Here is a 21,788-nt window from a genome sequence, read left to right as displayed (position 1 = left end):
TGGTTGAGTGTAATTGTTGCCAGTTTTGGAGGAAGACAACATTTTTAGGGCTGCAACAAATGATTATTTTAATTATTGATTAATCTTTTAGTAGTTTGGTCTATGAAATGTCAGAAAATAGTGAAAAATGTCCATTACTGTTTCCTAAAGCGACATCCTTGAATGTCTTATTTTATCCACAACTTGAAGAGACTAAAGAAACCAGAAAATTTTAAATTCTGAGGAGCTGTAATTAGATCATTTCTTTTAATTTTCTCTTAAAAACAACAATGAATCGATTATCAAAATAGTTGGTGAATAATTTCCTGTTGATCGACCAATCAATAAATCACCTTATCATTGCAGTTCTTTCTTTTTGGCCTCAGGATCTCACATAACACACAAAATGTGAACATCAGAATAGGTAATAAACCCCAAAGTACGTTATCAGAGCATCACAACATTCTACATGTTTCACTGTGAATTTTAATAATCATTTCTGTTTTAAATATTTAAAACAATAATTCTTATCAAAAGAGAGTTTGCAGTTATCCTTTCCTCAAGATTATACCAATAGAAACCAGTGAAAGAAATGCAGAAATCAGTATTTCAAATGATGTAGAGTAAGACTGTAATATGCCGTATTACTGTTAATATAGATAATGACATCTTGAGTCTGACTTTACACTTCAGTAAATCCTACATTCATAGAAGCCAAATGATTGTTATTGTACTTAACTCCAGTTTCTCTGTTCTGAATCAACCATAGAATTAGTTATTGTTCAATACACCAAATCTAGATGTTTCACTCACTGGTAAGTTTAATCATCTAAAATACAATAAACTACCGTGATCGTGTTATGTTGTAAAGTGCATAACGTTAAAACACAGTTTAGACTACTATCATGGACACTCAATACAGAAATTTCACATCTCTTTTTATATTTTTCTTTGGTGAAGTAATTAGAAATGGTCTTGCAATGCTGCATACCAGAGTAATGTAATTAAAATAAGGATAAATGCTTGCAAACACATGTTGCATGATTCAGATTGTGCAGCATGAATCAATTTAACTTAAATTTACATCAGTCATTTAGTGTTGTTGCACTTACGCAAACAGGAGCATTAACCTGCGCTGCGTCACATCTGTAGCTACTAAAACAGCTGTGATATTTGTGATTAGATGGGAGAGATTATTGTCTGACTGTGATTTGACTTTTGAGATTGATTACTTTTGTGATGATATTGGGTTTTTCTTAATCAGGTTGATGTTTTTTGTGTCCAAAGTTGTCACTCGGAGATTAGATTATTAATCATGCAGGTGCACTGCTATGATTAAAGGGCTTAAACTTTAAGAAAATGTGTTTGCTTCTGGTCGTGTAAGGCTTTGGTCGTCCAGGGTGACAACAAGGGCACATTGCTTTGGGCCTGGCTCGTGGCTGCAAAGCCTCTTCATATCCCCTTAAAAGGGATTATAGTTCAGAGGTTTTTTTTTCTCCACCGACTTACCAAAGGGTTTACCAAGTGGAGTTCCCGCAAGGTTTTAACAGAGAGGGTGGGATTGTGTGAGTCTGATGGAAGCAGAAAATTAGATTACTCACTTTTACTTTGCACTGTTTCTGGTGACAAAGACAGTCCCTGTGCTGCAGCTGGTCACATCATCTAAAGCTGTTACCACCTCCAACCATTACTGAACCTGGGAATTATGTAGATGCACCATAAATGCAAATGTTTGTTGAGCAAAGGAATAGAAGGGAGGGCTTTTTTTTTTACTCACAATTACAAGCAACACATAACCTAGTTTTTACACATTTGTCACTGATTTTAATGTGTAGTTTGATGTTGTTTTGGACTTATTTCCGCTCCCAAACCATTTCACAGTGTTACAGAGCAACATTTTGAACACCAGATACGATGTGACGTTTTCAGATATGCGGACACAATACAGAAAACAAAGGGTAACCTGAGCGCTGCCATCTGGGACCAGTGGTGTCCTGTTCTACAGCAGCAGCAGCAGTGGTGTATCTCCTGTCCATTTAAAAGAACAGCGTTTAGATTTTCTCTTTGCTTTGCAGCAGTAAGACAAAAAAGATCTCGGACAGCGGGCACGGTTGAAGGAAAGTCTGTGACATGAAGCATTGTGGCAAAAAAAATCCCCACAGGCTTCTGGTTGTAGAAGGGAACTGAAGTTACATTAATAGACTCAGGTTAGCACACATCAGTCAGACCAGACTATCTTTCTCTAGAGTTGAGAGAAACAACTTGTTTGGCTTGTGACCCTTTAAAACAAGGTAACCACTCTAGGTAACACTTTTTAGAGGTCTGGAGGAGGAAAATTGTGCAATAATTAACAAAGATTAGATAAAAGTGAAAAGAATAAACCTAATTTATTTTGTGTGGCAGAAGTGTGTTTTTTCTTTCTCTGAAGATTGATCTTGTGACCCTTTTTAAGGGGTCATGACCCACATATTGTGAACCACTGTTCTACTTTACTGTCAATATACATATAACAGAGGAGCTCTTTGTCTTTTGTATAAAAACGTGCACTTTTTTCATTTGCATAACCAAAACACATCAGAAATCATAAAATTCAATTTGGCTCTGTTTGTCATTAGTTTTCTCAGTATTATTACAAGTCGAAAATACATTCAGTTGTTTTACATGTTAGAAAAAGGGTGCAGTGGGCTTGGTCTTATTGTTTTTTTCCTGAGCTCTCATTGGAACAAGTTCTGCTGATATTAATGAAGCACCTTTCAGCGGGAGTATCTTTTCACTTTATTAGATCCCTGGAGTTTTGGACTCGTGGCAACAGGAACATCCAATGTTGTGTTTTTTCAAGCGGAATAATGTCTTACTGTTAGCTGTCGTCATTCAACATCTAAGTTATGTCACTGTATATCATTAATGAAGCCAGTCCCAGACTCAGTTATAATCTTTCACAATTAGACTAAACAATGGAATTTCTCACATACTTATTATCTTATTTCTTTGACATTTATGGACAGATCTTCTGAAATCATACATACTATATATACTACAGGAATCCTTCCTTTTGCCATAACAGATTCACTATAATAACTAAAACATCATACATTGCCTGATGAAGCTGCAACATCTGAATGTGTAACGGTGACATTATTTACAGAGGGTAAATGGACAGGAGTCATGTGACCTGGCAACTATCGTCCACTTCCTGGTTACCTGCATGCAACCTGAGATGCTTCATATCAGCCTCCATTATGAGTAGATACATCTGCCACCTGAATAATTAACTCCGCTGCAGATCAGGTTGCAGATTACTGGTGAATTATTAATCCCTATAGATTATCATGAATTAGTCTGGGGCATTTTTCGGTGTGAGGGAGAGACACACTTTCACAGAAACAGGTATGTATGACTTATGGCTTTGTGATCTTAGTGTTTTGACCTTTGAAAAATATGTTATAGTGAATAAATGTAGATGAGAAAATGACAACATTGATGTGCTTGCAAATTGTTACTGTGAAGTAAATGTTTTTAAGATGAGACAGAAGGTGAGATCAGTTGTGCTGATGAAGTCTGGTTGTGGTTGTACTTTTCTTGCACAGGAATAGACATTAGCTAATGAAAGTTATTGTACATTTAAACATAATTTGCTGAAAACAAAATGTTCTGCACCTGCACATACCTGAGACTTAAACCATTGTTTTTATTAGGTGAAGGAAAAGGTTGATATTGTAGTGCAGGTATCTGATGCTGCCGGTCATTAGAGGCTAAAAGCTGCCGTGGAGGAATATGAGCTGTCTGTGACAAGACGTTGATGACGGTGCCTTTGTAGCAGGTGACTGGTAGTGTGTTTAAAGCACTGTGTTGATTCACAGCAGGTTAGACACATGTGACACAGAGTGGCAGTAATAAATTGCAAGTAAACAGGTTTGCATCTTATTGATTAATAAGGCAAGTGTGGTGCATTATTCACGGACTGTTTAAGATGGGTGATTAACTTCAGACCAATCATTGATGGATTATTAGACTGAAAACCAAACCGGACTTGCAAGTAAGTGATTTGGTCGTCACTTAGTTTTTAGTAATTATTATTTTAAATGTGTGATATATAAAAACGCAAAAGACTGCTGTCACACGCTGCTCATTTAAGGTCACAGTGAAGGATATCAGTTGGATCTCTGTGCTACATATTTGAACGTCTCCACATATCTATCTAATATCTACCCGGATGCCATTGCTCAGACTGCACGCACAACAATTCATAAATCTGTCCTCACGTGTGAATTGCCACAGCTCCTGAGGGTTAAACATCATTCACGTTTTTTCACATCAATCTACTGATCTCCTCCAAAAACGACTTCCCCCTTCCCTCCCTCAGGGTCACCCAGCCTCTGTGATGCGTAACACGTTTATGACAAGTGGAGCAGTCTTGAGATTGTGCACAAACATTACTCTCCATCATGTTTATCAGGAATATGTGTCATTTTCCAAAAATGGGATGCATGTATCCCAACATGGCAATATCATTCACTAATCCATCATGTTATCCTAGTTACCATCTCAGCTGTTTTGACACTTCATGCTTTGCCTCATCGGTCATACATGTTGTATTTGATCACAGAAACATCACTTGAAGGATGATTCATGTCGTGCTTTTGCGTCGCTGTGACATAGGCTGAAGACTTGTAAATAATTTTACAAAACACTCAACAAAATGACAATTTCTCCAAAGTGTTTGTGTAGTGGATGGAGGGGTGTGTGGTGCCGGTTCACTGCTCATTCAGGACAGCACTTGTCAGGTTAATCTCAGTCCAATCCAATTGATCTTGAGGAGATTGCACTTCTTAGCGGGCAGTGACAAGTTCCCCGTGGAGAGGGCTAAGCCAGCGTCTGTGTGAAATGCCACTTGTTGCCCGTCCTCTTGAGGAAGCAATTGCGGTTGCTACTGGTGCTGTTATATTATGATCTCTAGAGACTCTTTAGTTGTAATTTTTCTCAGCCCTGATGAGTCAGAAGAAAATAACACTTGCCATGTAAGTAGAGCACTGTCACTCCCCCCTCCACCCTCCTTTAGCTGTCTGCCTTGTTTTTGCTTTGATTTTTCCTGCTTTAAACGTGTTAAGTGGATCCCCTGGCAGATATTGTTGTTTCACTGAGCTGAATGAGAAGGCCTTTGGGACTTAATGTACTGCTCTGTGCAGTACATACACATTAGACTGTACACAGTTCATATATTGTAATTAACTGCGTCTCTGTGATGTTAACTGGGAGACAATGTGTTTTTCTGTTGTCCTGCAACATTGTATCTGGTCTGTTGTGAGGCTCGACTGTTAACACTTTGTTCTACAAAAAGAAATACGTATTAGAAAGGGATTAACATTTCCCTTAAATGCACCACAAAAGTATTTTTTAAGCAATGATTCTTCTTTTTTTAAAATTTTGGCTCTATCTTTGATTTAAAAACCTTTCATTCTTTGGAAAATTTTAGCCACCACAGATATTTATCTGGGATTGTGTTTATCATCTAGCAGGTCACTGTATGGACTGTATCCCTACAACTCCAGCATGATCGGCCTGGAGAACCTGGGCGATCCATCAGGTAACTGGGACATAGTGGAGACCATCGGTAAAGGAACATATGGCAAAGTCTACCGCGTGACCAACAAGAAGGACGGAAGTCAGGCCGCAGTAAAGGTTCTGGACTCAATCAATGTAAGTCAGATAAAAGTATGTTTACTGTGAAACCGCTGTGGCTACTATACAGTATGTTGTCTGTTTTCAGTCACTTGTCCCATATGTAAACCAATAGGGTGTTGATACAATAACTACTAATGACTGATTCATGTGCAGAAATAAATTGTAGCTGTGCCCAGTAATGACAGCCAATGTGTGAAATGAATAAATAAATAATTTGGTTACCTTTTTTGTCACCTTTTGCTTGACTGTAGAGAGAAGAGCTGACTGTATGGTTGATGCAGAAACAGTTCATTATATAATATATTAATCTGAAGTATTAGTCATCCACTCATCTAATCATTCATTTAATCATTTAATGCGGCGGTTCCCAACCTTTTTGACTCCTTAAAATGACCAATGACAATCGTTTTCCCTCCTGTTTTATCAGAATAATTAAGTAAAATTTAGAAGTAAAATTATCCAGCAATTTAAAAGACAAACCGCAAAGATAAGAGAAATGTGTGGAAAAAAATATGATTATATGTAGCCATATTTGTTTGCCACTTTACTGTCTTGCTAACTGTCTTATGACCCCTTAGATTTATCTCGTGACCCCATGAGGCGTCCCAATTCCAATGTTGGGAACCACTGATTTATTGCAAAGTGTATAAATGTATATCTGAGCATCTTTTATTGTGTCTCCTTCATTTACCTGCAGATGTAGCTTCTACTGCATGCATAAAATATGGTAAATCTCACAATTAAAAGGCAACAGAAAAGCATTTGATACTTGGGGAAAGTTTTGGGAATGTTTTTGTTAGTCATCTTAAAATCTACCTAATAATCAAAACACTTAACACCTTTCTGTTACGTCATGACTTCTCAATAAGTGTTCTTTACTGACCCGTAAGAGTTTTAATTGAGCCTGTGTCTTGTTTATTGTCTCTTTATGACTCAGCATGTGTGCTCAGCTAACCTACCTTGTATAAATAAAGGTTATATAATAAAACAAATAAAACTGCGTAAAATGTAGTTAATTTACTTGGTGGACAGTTGGAAAGTGTTGATGCTATTTTTCTGGCTAAATTACATAATATGAACACTAATCTGACATCACTGTGTGTGGCTCCCCACTGTAGGTCTTTATTGTTATTGTCGGTGCGGGAGCACACCTCTATCATCCATTTTGACAGTTTTTTCATGACTGCTAGAGCTCATAATATTGTGACAAAAGAAAAAGAAAAAAACTAAAACCATTGTGTTTTTCTTTATAATTATGTGACTTGTCTCAGCATTCAAGCCATTCAAACAGAGTAAGTTGCCAGTACTTTTTCCTCCTTTTCATCTTGATGCAGTTATACTTGCTCCAGTGATGTATATTAATGTCTCCCCTTTTCATTTATTTCCTGTCATGTTAAGTCAGCCTCACGAGAAAGTGTAGCTTCTGCATTGTGCTGTATCCTCTCTGTAAATCCATTCATTTGTCTGGCGTGATAAGGACGCCGTAGTCCGTCCATTGGCACCGTATTGTGTTAGCGGGACTTGGTCTGAGGCGTGCCTGTGATTGTGTCAATGGAACAATCCCCATCCTGGCAGTGCTATCAACCATGATGCTCCCCTGATGGTCATGAAGATGAAACGACCTCCTCTCTCATCCCTCTCTCTGATTAGACTGCTGAAACTATCACTCAGACATCCAGGAAGAGAAATTCTGCCCCTCTGACTGTTTCTCTTCCCTCCCTCTGAGATTTACTTTGATAGAAAAGCACTTCCAGAAATAGTTTAACACCATGGGTCCACCCCTTCCTTTGTTACTGAGTTTATAGCCTTATCTTTAGGTTTCTAATTATAGTTTAGCAATTACTTGGTTTTCTGCTGTGTCATTTTTATCTCTGGCTTCTATGTTCCAACTTTGCTTGTTTTCTGGTGTTGTTGAAAGGATGTGGATGAAGAGATAGAGGCAGAATACAACATCTTGAGGTCATTGTCCAACCACCCTAACGTGGTGAAGTTTTATGGGATGTTCTACAAGTCAGACAACTTATCAGGTGGACAACTCTGGCTTGTACTGGAGGTGAGTTCCTCATAATGTTTCAGTCTCTGTATCAGTGCAAATGCTGGATCAGGGTTTACTGTTTTGTCCAGTTACATCTTTTATCCTTACAAATGACCCAACAGCAAATAAGCTACTTCACTGGTTACTTTTTTTACTCTTCTGTGTTCTCAGTAAAACAGTAAATAAGCTGACTATACTGTAATATTATTAATGAATATCAAGTTGTTTCCCACTACTCAGTAAGTTACAGAAAAAGTAATTATTACTGTACCTAACGCGTTATTGCCCAACATTTATCCTTACACACTGCTATAGTATTCATAGTTTTCCAGCTGTATGGCAGTGCTAATGGTTTTGTGTTTCACTTAAAGGTACTTTGTGGAGTTTTTGACTACTAGTGGCGCTATGGAGCATGTTTTGTTGAGCAGGTCCCCATTTTGTCGTGCTCTATGCACATTAGTACATATTCCTACTGAACGCACATTTTGTGTGGGGAATAAAGTTACAACACAGGAAGAAAAATAAGATAAATGAAGCTGCAGGGAGAGTTAGCAAACAGTTGATGGACATCTTTCTTTGCCTGGAAACATCTCATTAGTTGCTGCATGGCAAATCGCCCAGTGTGATCATAAATTAAACTGGCATTTAGCTTAAAGATTAATCATGTCTATCAAATGAAAGGGGAGTTAGAGCGTCCCTCTGTTTCAAGGCAGGAAAGAAGAAGACTGCAAGCTGATGTGCTAACAAACGCATGTTTCAAAATATTCAAAAAGTCTGATTTCTAATTGTTTTATGAGGAAGAAAATCTGTTGAACATGTTTGGCAGGCCTCAAGGTTACACATGATTTTTGGTGAATGTGTTTGTTTACAAGACTACTCCACAGGGTACTTTTAAAGGACCAATGTGTAAAATTTAGTGGCATCTAGTGGTGAGGTTGCAGATTGCAACCAACTGAATACCCCTCCCCGTCCAAGTATGTATGAGAGCCTACAATGGTTGTGAAAGTTGTGAAAAATGCAAAAGGCCCAGTGTTTGGTTTGTCCATTCTGGGCTACTGTAGAAATATGACAGTGCAACATGGCGGGCTCCATGGAAGAGGAACTGCTCCCTATGTAGATATAAAGGGCTCATTCTAAGGTGGCGAAAATATAGCGATTTTTATTTTCAGGTGATTTTAAGTTCATACACTCATGCTAAGTCAATTCTACTAGATGCCACTAAATCTTACACACTGGTCCTTTAAGTCTTGTTATTCCCGTCCACATACCTCATTTTTGTGCCTGTTTAGCCAAAGCTCAACATTTAAAACTCTTGAAAAGCTGCTGTTTGTCACACAACCCACCTACATGAATGTTGATGCTATTGGCTGCCATGTGATGCTGCACTGCTTCCTCTTAGTTGTGTGTGTGGGCTAGCTCTCCACATGAATCATAATCTAGAGTGGTGAGTGATGGACGAGTCACTGGAGTTTCTCTGTCTCCTTCCCAGCTGTGCAACGGCGGCTCTGTCACAGAACTCATCAAAGGCCTGCTCATGCGAGGCCAGCGTCTGCAGGAGCCCGTTATCTCATACATCTTATACAGTGCCCTCTTGGTAAGCTGGCCCGCTGCAAAGCTGCTAATGGTAGGGAGGAGGTGGGATGCAAACATGCAGAGTGCGTGCTGAGGATTTATTTTCAGCAGGGGTAGTGTGGCAGGCAGTAATGAATGCCTCTCCTTCTGACCAGCTGTGGGAGTTCTTTTATATAGTTTGTACTGCTCAACTTTTAATGCATCGTATTCTCATTTAATGACAAATGACTAATAATGTGATTCATGCTGAGCACCTTGTGTTTTACTTAAAAGGGACTTCAGCATTTGCACAACAATCGGATTATTCATCGTGACGTCAAAGGCAACAACATCCTCCTGACGACTGAAGGAGGAGTCAAACTGGTTGACTTTGGTAATGGTCTTTAAAAGAAGCAATTTAACCAATTCAGGGATTGCAAAACAAGACAAATGCATCAAGGTCTGAGAGTCGTCTCTCAGCTTTATCTTTTCTCTGAAGTGCAGATAAATCAGTATACTACTGATCTGAGTGAAGTGTCTGCAGCACATACCTGCAACATTGTTTGTGCAGGGAATATAAGCACAGGATCAAACATAACATGCTCCACACTTTAGTCCCTTACTCACCATAACATCTTTTTATTTCATCGACCGTAGCCTTAACCCAAGGCTATTATTGCTCATCTAAATTGCATTATTTGATCCTTTGCATATTAAAAGAAATCTGTTATGGCAAATGACTTTGAGTTACCCCCAGGCATGTTTATGGAGATGAAGTGGACTCATGCTGATAAAAATCTGTCCTACATAATTTGAAATGATTATAGCCCATTATTATGACTGCTTGGCAGGTTGCCACACTAAATTATATGCCAGGATTTATTGATTAGTTCAAACATTTAGTGTCTGCTTTAAATTAGATTTTTATTCCTAGCAAATTCACATGGATAAACATACTAATATCTAAATCTTAATTATTGAGATTAAATGATTAAATTATATTTGATTTTTTTTAGGTGTTTCAGCACAACTGACCAGTGCACGATTGCGGAGGAACACATCAGTCGGGACTCCATTTTGGATGGCTCCTGAGGTCAGAGTCCACGCTTCAGTTACCACACACATGTTCTTCTCTAATAATGCAGCAGTAAAATAACACACGTGCTTCACTGCCTGATGGAGAATTTAAAATGAGCAAAGTCTGATATATGTGTTACAAAGAGAGAGAGAGAGAGGCTCAGTCATTTCTGTGTGACTCTCCCCTGTGTCATTGTGTATTCCCCTCCACGGGCGCAGCTCTTGAGGTCGCCTCAAGGTTAATAGCTGGGAGTCTGTGGCCCCCAGCCTACTCTTTGGCAAAAATGAGGTGCGGTGATTGGGCTGGTAGAAAAGGACCTCAGGGGCAATTAGAATAAACTCAGCTGTGTAATGTAGTGTCAATTATAATTATTGACTGTGGCAAAGAGAGGCTCATACCGCTGCCAACTGAACTGACCTACCTTTCAGTGTTTAAATACCCCACGTTAGTAGGAGAGAGCGCTATAACAAGGAAGAAGCTTTAAGCTATTACTCAGTTTCTTTCAGATGGTATCAAATTGATAAAAACAAGGTGCTTTATTTCAAGTATTTGACACAATGGTGTCAAACTGGCATACTTCTGCAAGTCATAACTGACTGGCATATTTCTTTTAAGAAAAAAACTAGATTTCAGTACTCAGTAACAGTCTTAAATGAGTTCAGATGGTCACTGTTGTGTTATGTCTCCAGGTCATAGCCTGTGAGCAGCAGTATGACTACTCGTACGACGCCCGCTGTGATGTGTGGTCGCTCGGCATCACAGCCATCGAGCTGGCAGACGGAGATCCCCCGCTGGCTGAGATGCATCCAGTGAAAGCACTTTTCAAGATCCCACGGTGAGTCCACTGGAGGGCGCTCCTACTACACAGCTGGAAGCAGCACACACGCGCGCACACACACACATACACACACACACACACACACACACACACACACACACACACACACACAAGAACACTCAAACACTGCTTCCCACTTTGTCAGGAGGACAATGACAAACTGAATTTAACAGTAGAGGTGGAAAAAATAACAATGGCTTTCCTGACAAATGGAATAATTTTACTCTGAATTGAAATTTACAATATGAAGAGACAATAAATCTATTTATTTGTGGTTATAGTTGTATTTCTTGTTGCCACTGCATTTTCATGATTCCTATCTAAAAGGCAGCATCTGCTCAATAATCTTTGTTGAAAAATCTTTGTCATAAAAAATGTAGACGTGTTTGGCCTTAAAATTAATGCAGTGCTTCAATCTGTAAAAATATTCACTGCTGGAGACAGTTTGTGTCTGATAATCATTTGAGAGCTTAGTGGCTACACGCGGTTGACCTTTTGTTATCAGCACAATCGCGCAATTATCTCCCAGTTAGGTAGAGATATGCCCTTCTGATTGCAATTTGCATTGGTGATTAGCTCCATTCACATTGAGATGAGGCTGTCACCTCCTCCCCGTCACAATGTTATCTCCTCCCCGCCAAGCCAGAGGAGGAACAAGCATGCCTTGCGTGGTAAGAATTATGGGAGCACTAACGCAGCATTTCATCAGCACCAAATTCAACCAGAATGTAAAATAATTACAAGAGCGGGGACGGCAAAGAGCAAGACACCTCGTTAAAATGGATGCTACCAATTCAGACTTCTTTTTTTTTCAGACATTCACTTTATAACACGTCATCTTTTTAATGGAATAGATGTAGCTTGGGGCTTGTTTGTTTGGGAAATTTTTAAAAAAGCAACCTGGAACTGGATGAGTGGTTTCTGTCAAGTCAAAAGCAGCAAGTTTCCTTATCAAACAGCAGCCATAATAAGAATGGGCATATGCATTTCCCTTGTCACTGTCCAATCCCATTTCATTAGTGCAGATTTATGTATAGTCTAATATGTTAATAGAATTTGACATATATCATTAACTGGCATTTCTCAGTCTCTGTTCAAATCAAAATAGATATTTTGCCCTTTTTGGTTGGAATCGGGACCTTTTATAGGCTTATAGGCGGTTGCAGTGTAAATCACAGCGAATGTGTTGAACCATGAAATGATTCTGTTAACATGTCATTTATCTCGAATATATTTTCCCATCACTGCAACGCGGCAGACAAAATCACAAGGAAAGGTGTTGTAAATTATGACTCCTGTGTGAATGACTTTCTAAATAGGGAAATGTGTTTCACCTTTGAGTCGTTAAGTGGCGCCGAGAGTGATTCATGATGAAATCAGAGGGATTCATCTTTACAGGTTTTGAGGATTGTAAACTTCTAGATTTTTTTTCCCTCTATGTAATACTTCACAAGCCATTTCTGAAGTATTGTCCTTGGGTAATGCATGTTGTATGAAATTCATAGAAGAATAAAACATGCAAGAAGCATTTTCATCATTCTGATATTTTACAGTTGCACACAGTAATGTGTTTCCAGGCGAAAGGATTCACTGTCATATAGTTAATCTTGTGTGTATAATCCATCCTATCATTCGTCCTCTCTGGAACACATCTAGATAGTAAAATACAAGAAAAATACGCCCCAGTTGAGGTTCATGTTATACATTTCCTTATATGCTATAGCAGTGTGTAGTCAGCTCTTCGTAGTGGCACTATCTCTCATGCCTGCGATGCTGTTTGTTATTTGCAACCTCTTCTTTTCTTTCTTTCTTTTTCTAAGAACGCCACACTGGATAGTCTCTCTTGTCAAGCTGAAAATTGAATGGCCCCTGGTGAGGACCAAATAAACACCTAGTGCTATCGCCGCTTTGACTACAGGGGCTAGCAGCAGATAGCCATTTTGTCACTGTTTTGGTTGCACAGGTGGAAATGATTCTAGTCCCAGCAGGCTATAAACGATAGAGGAGCTCTGATATCGGTCAGAGAGGACGCTGATGAGCTCCATGAATTAGGGTCACCTTGGTGCTCAGTCTGTTTGTGCTTCAGAAATATCAGATACTTGAGGAATTGTGACATACACTCATTCCTTGTATAAGTTTAATCATTCTGTTATTTTTTTCGATGTAAAATCCAAAGTTTTTGTGAATTATTCCACTATTTCTGCTTTTTGTTCTAATTAAAAGTAATTGAGTGTGTATGACAGATATGTGGTCGTCATGATGACCATGAATGAAGGTAATGGAGCATGTCAGAGGGTAAAGTTGTAAAATCATCAGCTGCAAAATTAATTACGGATACTAGAGTCAAAGAGGGTCTGTGATATTTAATATACTGGAAGGTTAATTGCTTGAGCCAATATTCTCTCCGGCGTACACAGTGTCTACGTAACATTAAACCAAAGTGTGTGTAAAACGTGTTGTAAAGGTTAGAAGCAACTGGCAAAGACGTCCAAGGTTGTGTTCATCCGGCCAGATCCCTGTAGATATTAGCTACATATTTAACAGTGCGTGTATCTGTCTGAGCCGAGACCAGAACCAGCGGGACAGAAGATGGAAGTAAATGATGTCTTGTCAGAGGCAACAAAGGCTAATCAAATCATGAGCTCAGGGAGAGAAATCCAGACCAGAGTGCTGGTGAGAGACAGCTCTCATGGAAAAAGCCTGAGTCTGTGGAGCACAACAGCCAGGGGTGAAGGATATCAACACTGTTTCTGACACATAGAATGAAATCTTTCAAGAGGTGAAAAATCAAGTTTAGAGTGAACTAGAGTCAAGTCCTAAGGTTAAGGTTGATGCTTGAAACAAAATAGTTCATACATGTCATTAGACCTCGTCTGAAGGCAAAAGTGTTTATAGCTGTTCTGAGCGGCCATACTTGAAGGTGGAGTGAAAAACCAGCCGTCTTAGAGAGGAGGAAGACGTGATAATCATTTAAATATGGAGATAATGGCGCACGCTTTTGGAAAATCTTTCTTCAAAGGCATTTATAGCATTGCGCTCAGGTACGCACACAAAAAGTGACAGAAGTAATTGTGTGACAAAAGAAAAAAAAGAGAGAGAGAGCCAAGAGAGAGGTTCAAATCTGTTCACCTGGCCAATTGAGGCGTGACATGAGCATGGTTGGCGGACTGCCGGTTTCAGAAAGTCACAGGAATTGTCAGATGCAACATACTGACACCTTTAATGTGCAAATGCTTGACATGTATTTTAAATAAACTCTGTGGAAAAGCGTTTAGCAAAAGTGAAACATTTTACAATCGATAGCCTGTCAGTCACAGAAGAATGCCAGAAATAATGCTGATTTGGAGACTGTGTGCAACCTGCCAATGTTTCAACAAATTGTTCCTTGTTACTGTGAAAACAAGTCATCATTCAAAATAACTCAGATGACTGTAATGCTCTAGCTTTGTATTTTATATTAAAAAAGTCTGTTTGGATGGAAAGCTTATACCATGATGTCACAGATTTCCCATTATCAGACATTGATGCAGTCTTGACCCCTGACAGGAGATCACTGGCTGGTTGGATGACTTTCCAATCACGAGTAAAGGCTATAGCATCTCCGTCTTTTGAAGCAGTTATTTTACTGCTCTGTGTGGCGTCCAGCACTGCAGCATTTGGTGATGCATCCGCCAAAGACTTGATAAATGTAGCCATAGTTCTCTGTGTTCATGCATGTATGCTCAAAGAAGTGCTGGTGCTCTGGCTGCGGTGATGGATGAGCTGAAATTTTAAGCGGGCGGTCCATTCGCTGAGTAAGTCTTTATATTGGGCCTTCATACTCATTCTCTGTTAAGCTTGTGTAAAGGCCACTGTGTTTCTGCTTTAAGACACCGGTGCTCTCTACAGTATGACTCTCAAGCAAAGAAATACATGGATCTTGCTCCAGTTATTATCTTCTTTAAGTACATCACTGCTCACCTCTTATTCTCCCCAATTTTAATCAGAACTGCACCAAGAAGGTTATGTAGGGTCGCTTCATGATAGATTCACAGCATATTTAGATGTTTTGCCTTTATAACTTCACTGAAGTGGAACAATTCAACATTGCTGCCTGTTGTTTTTGCAGTTTAATCACCTCCAAAGACTCCATGTTGTCTGGTTTAGTGGACTTCAGTTGTGGAGATCTGGCAAAACAACTGATCATTTCAGGCTTTTATATCTTAATAATGATGATTATAATGATTCAAGCTCTTCACAGCATTTGTTTCATTTGTTAATATGTATGTTGTATGGAAGTGAGCAAAGTGAGCACTGACAAAGTTGAATTAAGTGCAGCAGTCAAAGTTTAAGTGTTGAACCGAATAATGGCTTGAATGAAAAATAAACAATACATCCCATGGGAAATAGAAATTAGGAATTCTGCATACCAAGTATCACATTCATATATTGCATTGGCCTGAATTTTGTCTTTCCTCGTGGCTTAGTTACAGCTGTCAAGTGCTATTGACACCTCTCTGATTTTGCCTCAATCCACTCCGAGGAACGTTTGACAGTACAAGCTCTGCCTGGACCTAGATTTGAATAAGCCATTTGTGTTTACAATATGAGCCAGCACTCTCACAAATGCTGAGGGAAAAAACTGCCTGAATTTGCTAGGCACAATGAGCGCACTTGACAGTGTTATCAGTAGTGTGCTGCTATATTGACTTTGTAATGTATAAGCAGTATGGTACAACATCAAGGCGAGAACATGTCTTCAGGCTCATATTAGAGGTTGCATTGAAGCAGTCAGTTACTGGCTTTGATCTGCACTTTGGAAAGGATTGCCTGTCTGAATCCTTATCAAAGACTCGACTAACTTAGTGCTGTGGAAAATGACAGATTTTGTACCCCAACATCCTCCCCATCCTTCCAAAAAAAAAAAGAGAAAAAAGATGTCAAATATGTTGTCGTTTAACGTGTAACTGCACCTACTTTTGTGATTAGCAAAATGAAACAGTTCATTGTTAATTCAAATTAATGCACCCTTTGTCTTTCACTCCTGGGAATTCATATTCTATTTGTCATTCTGATGGCTTTGTAAAACAACACACAGGAGCTAATTACTAGTTAATAAATGTCTCGACCAGGTCTGTCACTGTTTGGCTGACAGTGACAGAAGGCTCAGCCTCCAGCTGTCAGACTGGCAGCTCCTGGTGAAGATGACTGTACTCAGGCCCGTCCAGCCTTGGCTCCTCATACAGACCTGCCTGCTGTCATCGTGCGCACTTGAAAAGTGTTAGCCTCATTATAGATGGCCTCCGTAAATGCTGCTGACAGAGGTATAACTAGCTCCCATAACTTTTGGCTCCCAATGGCAGATGCTTGCTGCCAGACAGTGGAGGAGCTGTTATCATTTGTCACTTTTTCTATGGCTGCCACAGACCTGGACACCGACCAGCTCGTCCTCGGACCAAAAACCTCACACTCTGCCTGCCAGCTATCATTTGTCAGCTAACTCAAGAGACAATGCTCAAAGTCTTTAGTTTCCAGTGAGGATCATGTCATTTGAATTAATCTGATAAAGTCACTGTTTCTCAGATATTATGCTGATTTTTTTTTTATGTTCTAATTTTGTTTCAGAAATCCTTCCCCTACATTACGAAATCCAGAGCAATGGTGCAGAAGTTTCAGCCATTTCATCGGCCAGTAAGTGCTGTCTACCTCAACAAATCAACTGTTGTCCTCTTTCTGTCTTAAGACTTTTTGGAAAAGTGGTTATGTTTACAAGACATCATGGACACTAAATGACCAGAGAAGAGCCTTGCCCTTCCTGCATTGTTGAGGCAGACACTGATATTTTGGAATAATAAAAGTCATTAACAATTTATCAGCTTATATAGGTTTTTCACGTAAACATCAAATGAACAGACATATTTGGTAAGGATCCCCCTGATTTAGTTTATTAAGAGTTGGTTTGATTAATAAATAGTTATATGTTAAGATATGTCTGGGGCTGATAGGGAGGTGGAGTGGGATGGTTTAGGGATGATGTAGGAGAAATGATGTGCATTTGTATTTACAGTAAGATGTAGTCAGTCTTTCAATTTATGTTTATTTGCTAAATTCAAGTTATGTCTTGTGCATCTACCTCTTAATATATTCATGCAAAAAATGAAGAAACTAAAGAAATAATTGCCAAAGAAAATGCCCAGGGTAGGATACTTTAGCTTCAACCAAAAAACTTTATCACCAAAGATGACAGTAATCTGCAAATTTGAATAAAAATTTAATTGGGAAGACACATTTTTATATATATATATATATATATATATATATATATATATATAAAACAAGAATAACAACAAGAATAAACAAGAATATATAACATGCTAATTAAGCCTATTACTGCCAGGTAAATCTCTCTGTATTTCACAGTATACAGACTTTTTAAATCTCGTTTCAGGTTTGATATTACCGCGCTGGCCGAATGAAAGAAACGTTCACATCACTTACTTGGAATTATAAACAGCAGCTAGTCATGAAAATGACATTACACAGTTTTAAATATTTTATGTCGCAGTTGCGCCATATGAAATTATAAAACCTACATGGGTTCAAAGTTGTTTTCATCAGACTCAGCAGGAACAGTCAAACATTAGCTATAGTACATTATCAGTGAGCAGCATAGTGAATGTAAACATGGAGGGAATTGAAATTGATATTTTATAGGCGGATTCTATCAACCCTCTTGTCTTTCTGTTCATTGACTTTCATTTGTGTAAATCTGCTGCAGAGGAATAAACTAAATCACCTGAGTTATCAGTTCTATCTGAGACCCTGATAACTTATCATTTCCTCCACTGTGCAAAGCTAATAATGTCAGTGGTGGCTTGTAATGGTTGCTCAGAATATACAACCTTAATATCTACAGCGCAGAGGCGTGTGAGCCTGAACCATAATGAGAAAATAAAATTCAATTTGTTTGGAGAATTACTTGTGAAGGCACAGTTTCTGGCTAACATTTATGTTGGCATCAGTGCAGGTTTGCATTGAAATGCAATAACTGAAAAGAAGCAATTGAAAAAACAAATAGGCCATCTGCCTTAAGGGCCTGTTGGCTTTTTTTTTTGTGTCACTTGAGTTATTGATTGGTCAAGACAGAATCAAGAAGTATTACGCCTTAAACCAGCCAACGCACATTGAACTGATGTTAGTTTTTTATACTTTTTGCACTATACAGTGTCATTGCAACGGTTTTCATTGATACTTTTTTGGATTGCATTGTAATCAAGGTTAATTGATTGTGTGGTATCATATCAGCATTAATCTCCCCAAACAAAGCCCACCAGAGTTCCATGTGGGGAGGCTGGACAATGTTATCAAGCTTTGCAGGCTGTTTGTGAAGCCTTTGCAGCCCTGTCAGACCGGTGTGTGTGTTTGTGTGTAAGGGGGGAAACGGGGTGGGGGGTGTTTTTTGGGATAATAAATCCATCACCAGTGTCTGCACTTGTGCAGCCAAAGAGCTGACTTCTGTGACAAAGTGGCCCGCCGCTCAGCTCCCCAGCAGCACAGCCCTGCTAATAGCAGCAACCTCTACTTAATGTCCTGATGCTAATGAATTCATGGAATTAACTTTCAGAGCTGAACAAACTGATAAAAGAAACTGAATTCCAGTGAAGATTAGGTGCAAGGAATTAGAGTGGTGTTTTTCTCCTATCTTGCCTCTGCTTGCAATTGTTAGTGCTGTAGTGCTTACACACACATTCAGATGTTTTAAGTCTTTAGCTGAACAAGTAAATGAACACTACAAACGTGGGTTGTTGATGAATGCGTTCTTGAGTTCACGTTGGGGATTTCAAGTATTTTAATTTAGTAGGTTTTTGTCTCTCAATATATCCAAACTGTCAAAGATGAAAGAAAAATGTGTTTTCTGCGTGTGGTTTTGCGCTGGGATGTGTCCTGTCTGGTAACAATATGTTGTGAGCATCTGTATCAGCAGCAAACTGATGCTGTAGTGCAGCTGTCAGCCTGTATCACAAAGTGACATCACCTATCGGCAAACACTGCACATCACAGATAGTCTCGCTGCTGTGCCATAGCAGGGCTTGTTTGGACTCGGGGGCCATGGTGATAGTGACCATGTGGTACTCAGACACAGAACGACAGATTAGTGACCCAGACTTTAAAGGAGCTCTCCACTGGTGTGAAAGTCTGTCAGAGCTGACCCCGACAAATCAGGTTTCTACAATGTTTAGGTGATTGCACAGTTTCTCATTAGCTGATTTGAAAATTGGTAAATGATAATGTGGTAGTGATGTTTCATCTGTCTGATGGTTTCCTCTATTTTCTTTACCGATTGCTAGTAAGGAGATGGAGATGAGGTAACTTTGTGATGCTTTTGTATTTGTAAGGTGTCTGATAAAGGATTTTGAGGCACGTCCATCTGTGACCCACCTCCTGGAGCATCCCTTCATCAAGCAGGCCCACAGCAAAGATGTGGCACTCCCACAGCAGTTAGCTGCTCTCATCCGGGAGCAGCAAGAACTGGGTGGCACAACCAAAACCAAGTAAGTCTCTCAAAATGTTTTTTTTTTTAAATTTGCCTTTGCAGAAGAAAATTAACATGCTGAGATGAAAAAACTAGTTGCTTGATTTGTGTGTTGTCAGACAGCAGACTGACTCATTGGTGATATTGTTTTTGTCCAGCAGGGGGCAGGCTCTCATCTTCTTACACTCAAGCTCTGAAATGATGATGAGTCCCAGTAATGGACATTACAGTATGTGATTAAAGAGAAGTTAGGGGACTGTGACTAATTCAAAAGGAATGATTGTGCTGACTAACACTAGATTAATACCATTTAGGCCAGTGGATATTGCAACCATCTGACGGGGAATCCTCAGTACAAAACATTTCTCCACCCGTGTGATTAAACTAATGATGGAGTAAATATTCTGTTCAAGATTGATTTACTTCTGGAGGCAAGTGACTTTTCAGCTGTACAGTCTTCTTTTTACATGTTTTTAACAAGCTAATCAGATTAATGAAACAGTTTTTCTTTAAAGATTATAATAGCAGCTACTGCACAAGTTCTATGTTTTGTAGAGAAAAAAAAAATATATATGTGGGTATAATTTGTAGTGATTTCATCCTAAAATGTGGCGTGATGAGTACTTCACCCAGATGCTCTCAGTGAGTGCAGCAAATGACAGAGCAGAAACTCTTCTGTTATTTACTGGAGAAATACTGACTTTGGCAATGCTTAATCTTCATTATAAAGGAGTTCGCTGAACCTGCCCTTGACTGAGAGTCTTGATGTTGTGCCAGCTCTGTTTACTCCCGAGAGTGTGCAGAGTCGGTGCCTGAGCCTGATCCCGAATTCCTGTCCACAGTGAAAGTGGATAATGGGATTAGGAGCTTGTAGGGCGAGAACTGGGCTTGCCTGGTTTAGTCTCTCATGCCACAGATCAGCACACAATGACTCCAGATAAGAATAAAGACATAGAGAACTTAAAAGTAGCTGCCGTAGGTGGAATAGTGTGATTTACTTCAAAGCAGAAGAGTGGTAGAGGCTAACGGTCTCTAGTCCCTCTCTAAAGGGACGGGATGACGAGTATTCACTTTATAGGGACCACATATGGAGCATGTGACTTTATTTCTGTGCTGCTGCATTTACACTATATTCAGAATATAAAATGAATAAAAAGGCAGAGGAGGAAGAGGAGGACATGATTCTTAACCTGAAGCTTGAATATTTTTATCATGATAAGATTGATTATTTAATATAATAGAATATAGATGCATCTTATGAAGGAGGATATTTTATTGTTATTGCAGTTTTGAGGATCGAGAAGTAACCAGAAAATCATCCATCTTTGTTTTCTGACTTTCCTATCCTGTCTGTGGCAGTCAGCCCCGAGCCAGTACTCACCAATACTCACTCGGCTCACACTTATGTAGTTTCACTTTTAGAAAAAGCTAAAGAATTTCTGAAACTGCTGGGCACTGTAGTTTTTAGCAAACATCACTCATTAAAGGAGTAAATTGTGCATCTTTTAGGGACTATTTTCAGCTGTGCATTAATCCACGTTTGGTCAGCTAGTGAATATTTACAGCAGCAGGACAGTGGATGTGGGATTGACTCAAAATAAACTTCAGTGACCATGTTCACGGTGATGAAGACACATGTCACCCAGTCCAATGATTTGGCTCATTGATGTGGTTTTTTTTTATGATATAGGGATGACAGTGTCGGTTGGCCCACCACTTTGCTTCAGACTGACATATCCCGACACCTATTGGAATGTTTTGCCATTAAATTTTGTACAGACTTTTATATCTCCCTCAAAATTCATTATAATAACTGCTCATCCCTTAACTTTTCATCTAATGCTGTCATCAGGTCACAGTTTTTAATTTAGCCAATTGTTTGGTTTATGACCAAATGCCTGTGAAACTAATGAATTCCCAATTAGCAAATATTAACATGCCAATGCACTAATCTAAGGAGGGTTAAAATTATGCCTGCTAAATATCAGCATCATTGTCATTATGGGCATGTTAGCACGCTGACATTAGCATGTAGCTCAAAATGCCGCTGTGTCTGAGTACAGCATCACACACCCTCTCCGTCACTTAACCTTTCTGTTAGTTTGCCTCAGTG

General features: G+C 39.2%; 1 protein-coding gene across 4 annotated transcripts in view; it reads left to right on the top strand.

The window, feature by feature from the left end:
- Positions 1–21,788, top strand: part of myo3b (myosin IIIB) — a 67,477-nt gene that overhangs the window by 1,402 nt on the left and 44,287 nt on the right. For 2 of the 4 annotated variants that reach the window (XM_044366838.1, XM_044366841.1), the window contains exons 3-11: positions 5,493–5,676; positions 6,933–6,953; positions 7,580–7,714; positions 9,186–9,290; positions 9,542–9,641; positions 10,264–10,340; positions 11,015–11,160; positions 16,768–16,833; positions 19,539–19,694. In XM_044366838.1, the coding sequence (XP_044222773.1) occupies positions 5,493–5,676; positions 6,933–6,953; positions 7,580–7,714; positions 9,186–9,290; positions 9,542–9,641; positions 10,264–10,340; positions 11,015–11,160; positions 16,768–16,833; positions 19,539–19,694 (990 nt within the window). The remainder of the gene's footprint in view (positions 1–5,492; positions 5,677–6,932; positions 6,954–7,579; positions 7,715–9,185; positions 9,291–9,541; positions 9,642–10,263; positions 10,341–11,014; positions 11,161–16,767; positions 16,834–19,538; positions 19,695–21,788) is intronic. The other 2 variants (XM_044366839.1, XM_044366842.1) reach the window with 1 other exon arrangement.

The sequence above is a fragment of the Thunnus albacares genome, chromosome 11 (assembly GCF_914725855.1).
Source record: "Thunnus albacares chromosome 11, fThuAlb1.1, whole genome shotgun sequence".
NCBI classification, from domain to species: Eukaryota; Metazoa; Chordata; class Actinopteri; order Scombriformes; family Scombridae; genus Thunnus; species Thunnus albacares.
The sequence above is the reverse complement of the archived record's forward strand: the minus strand, read 5'-3'. Positions and strand labels throughout refer to the sequence as shown.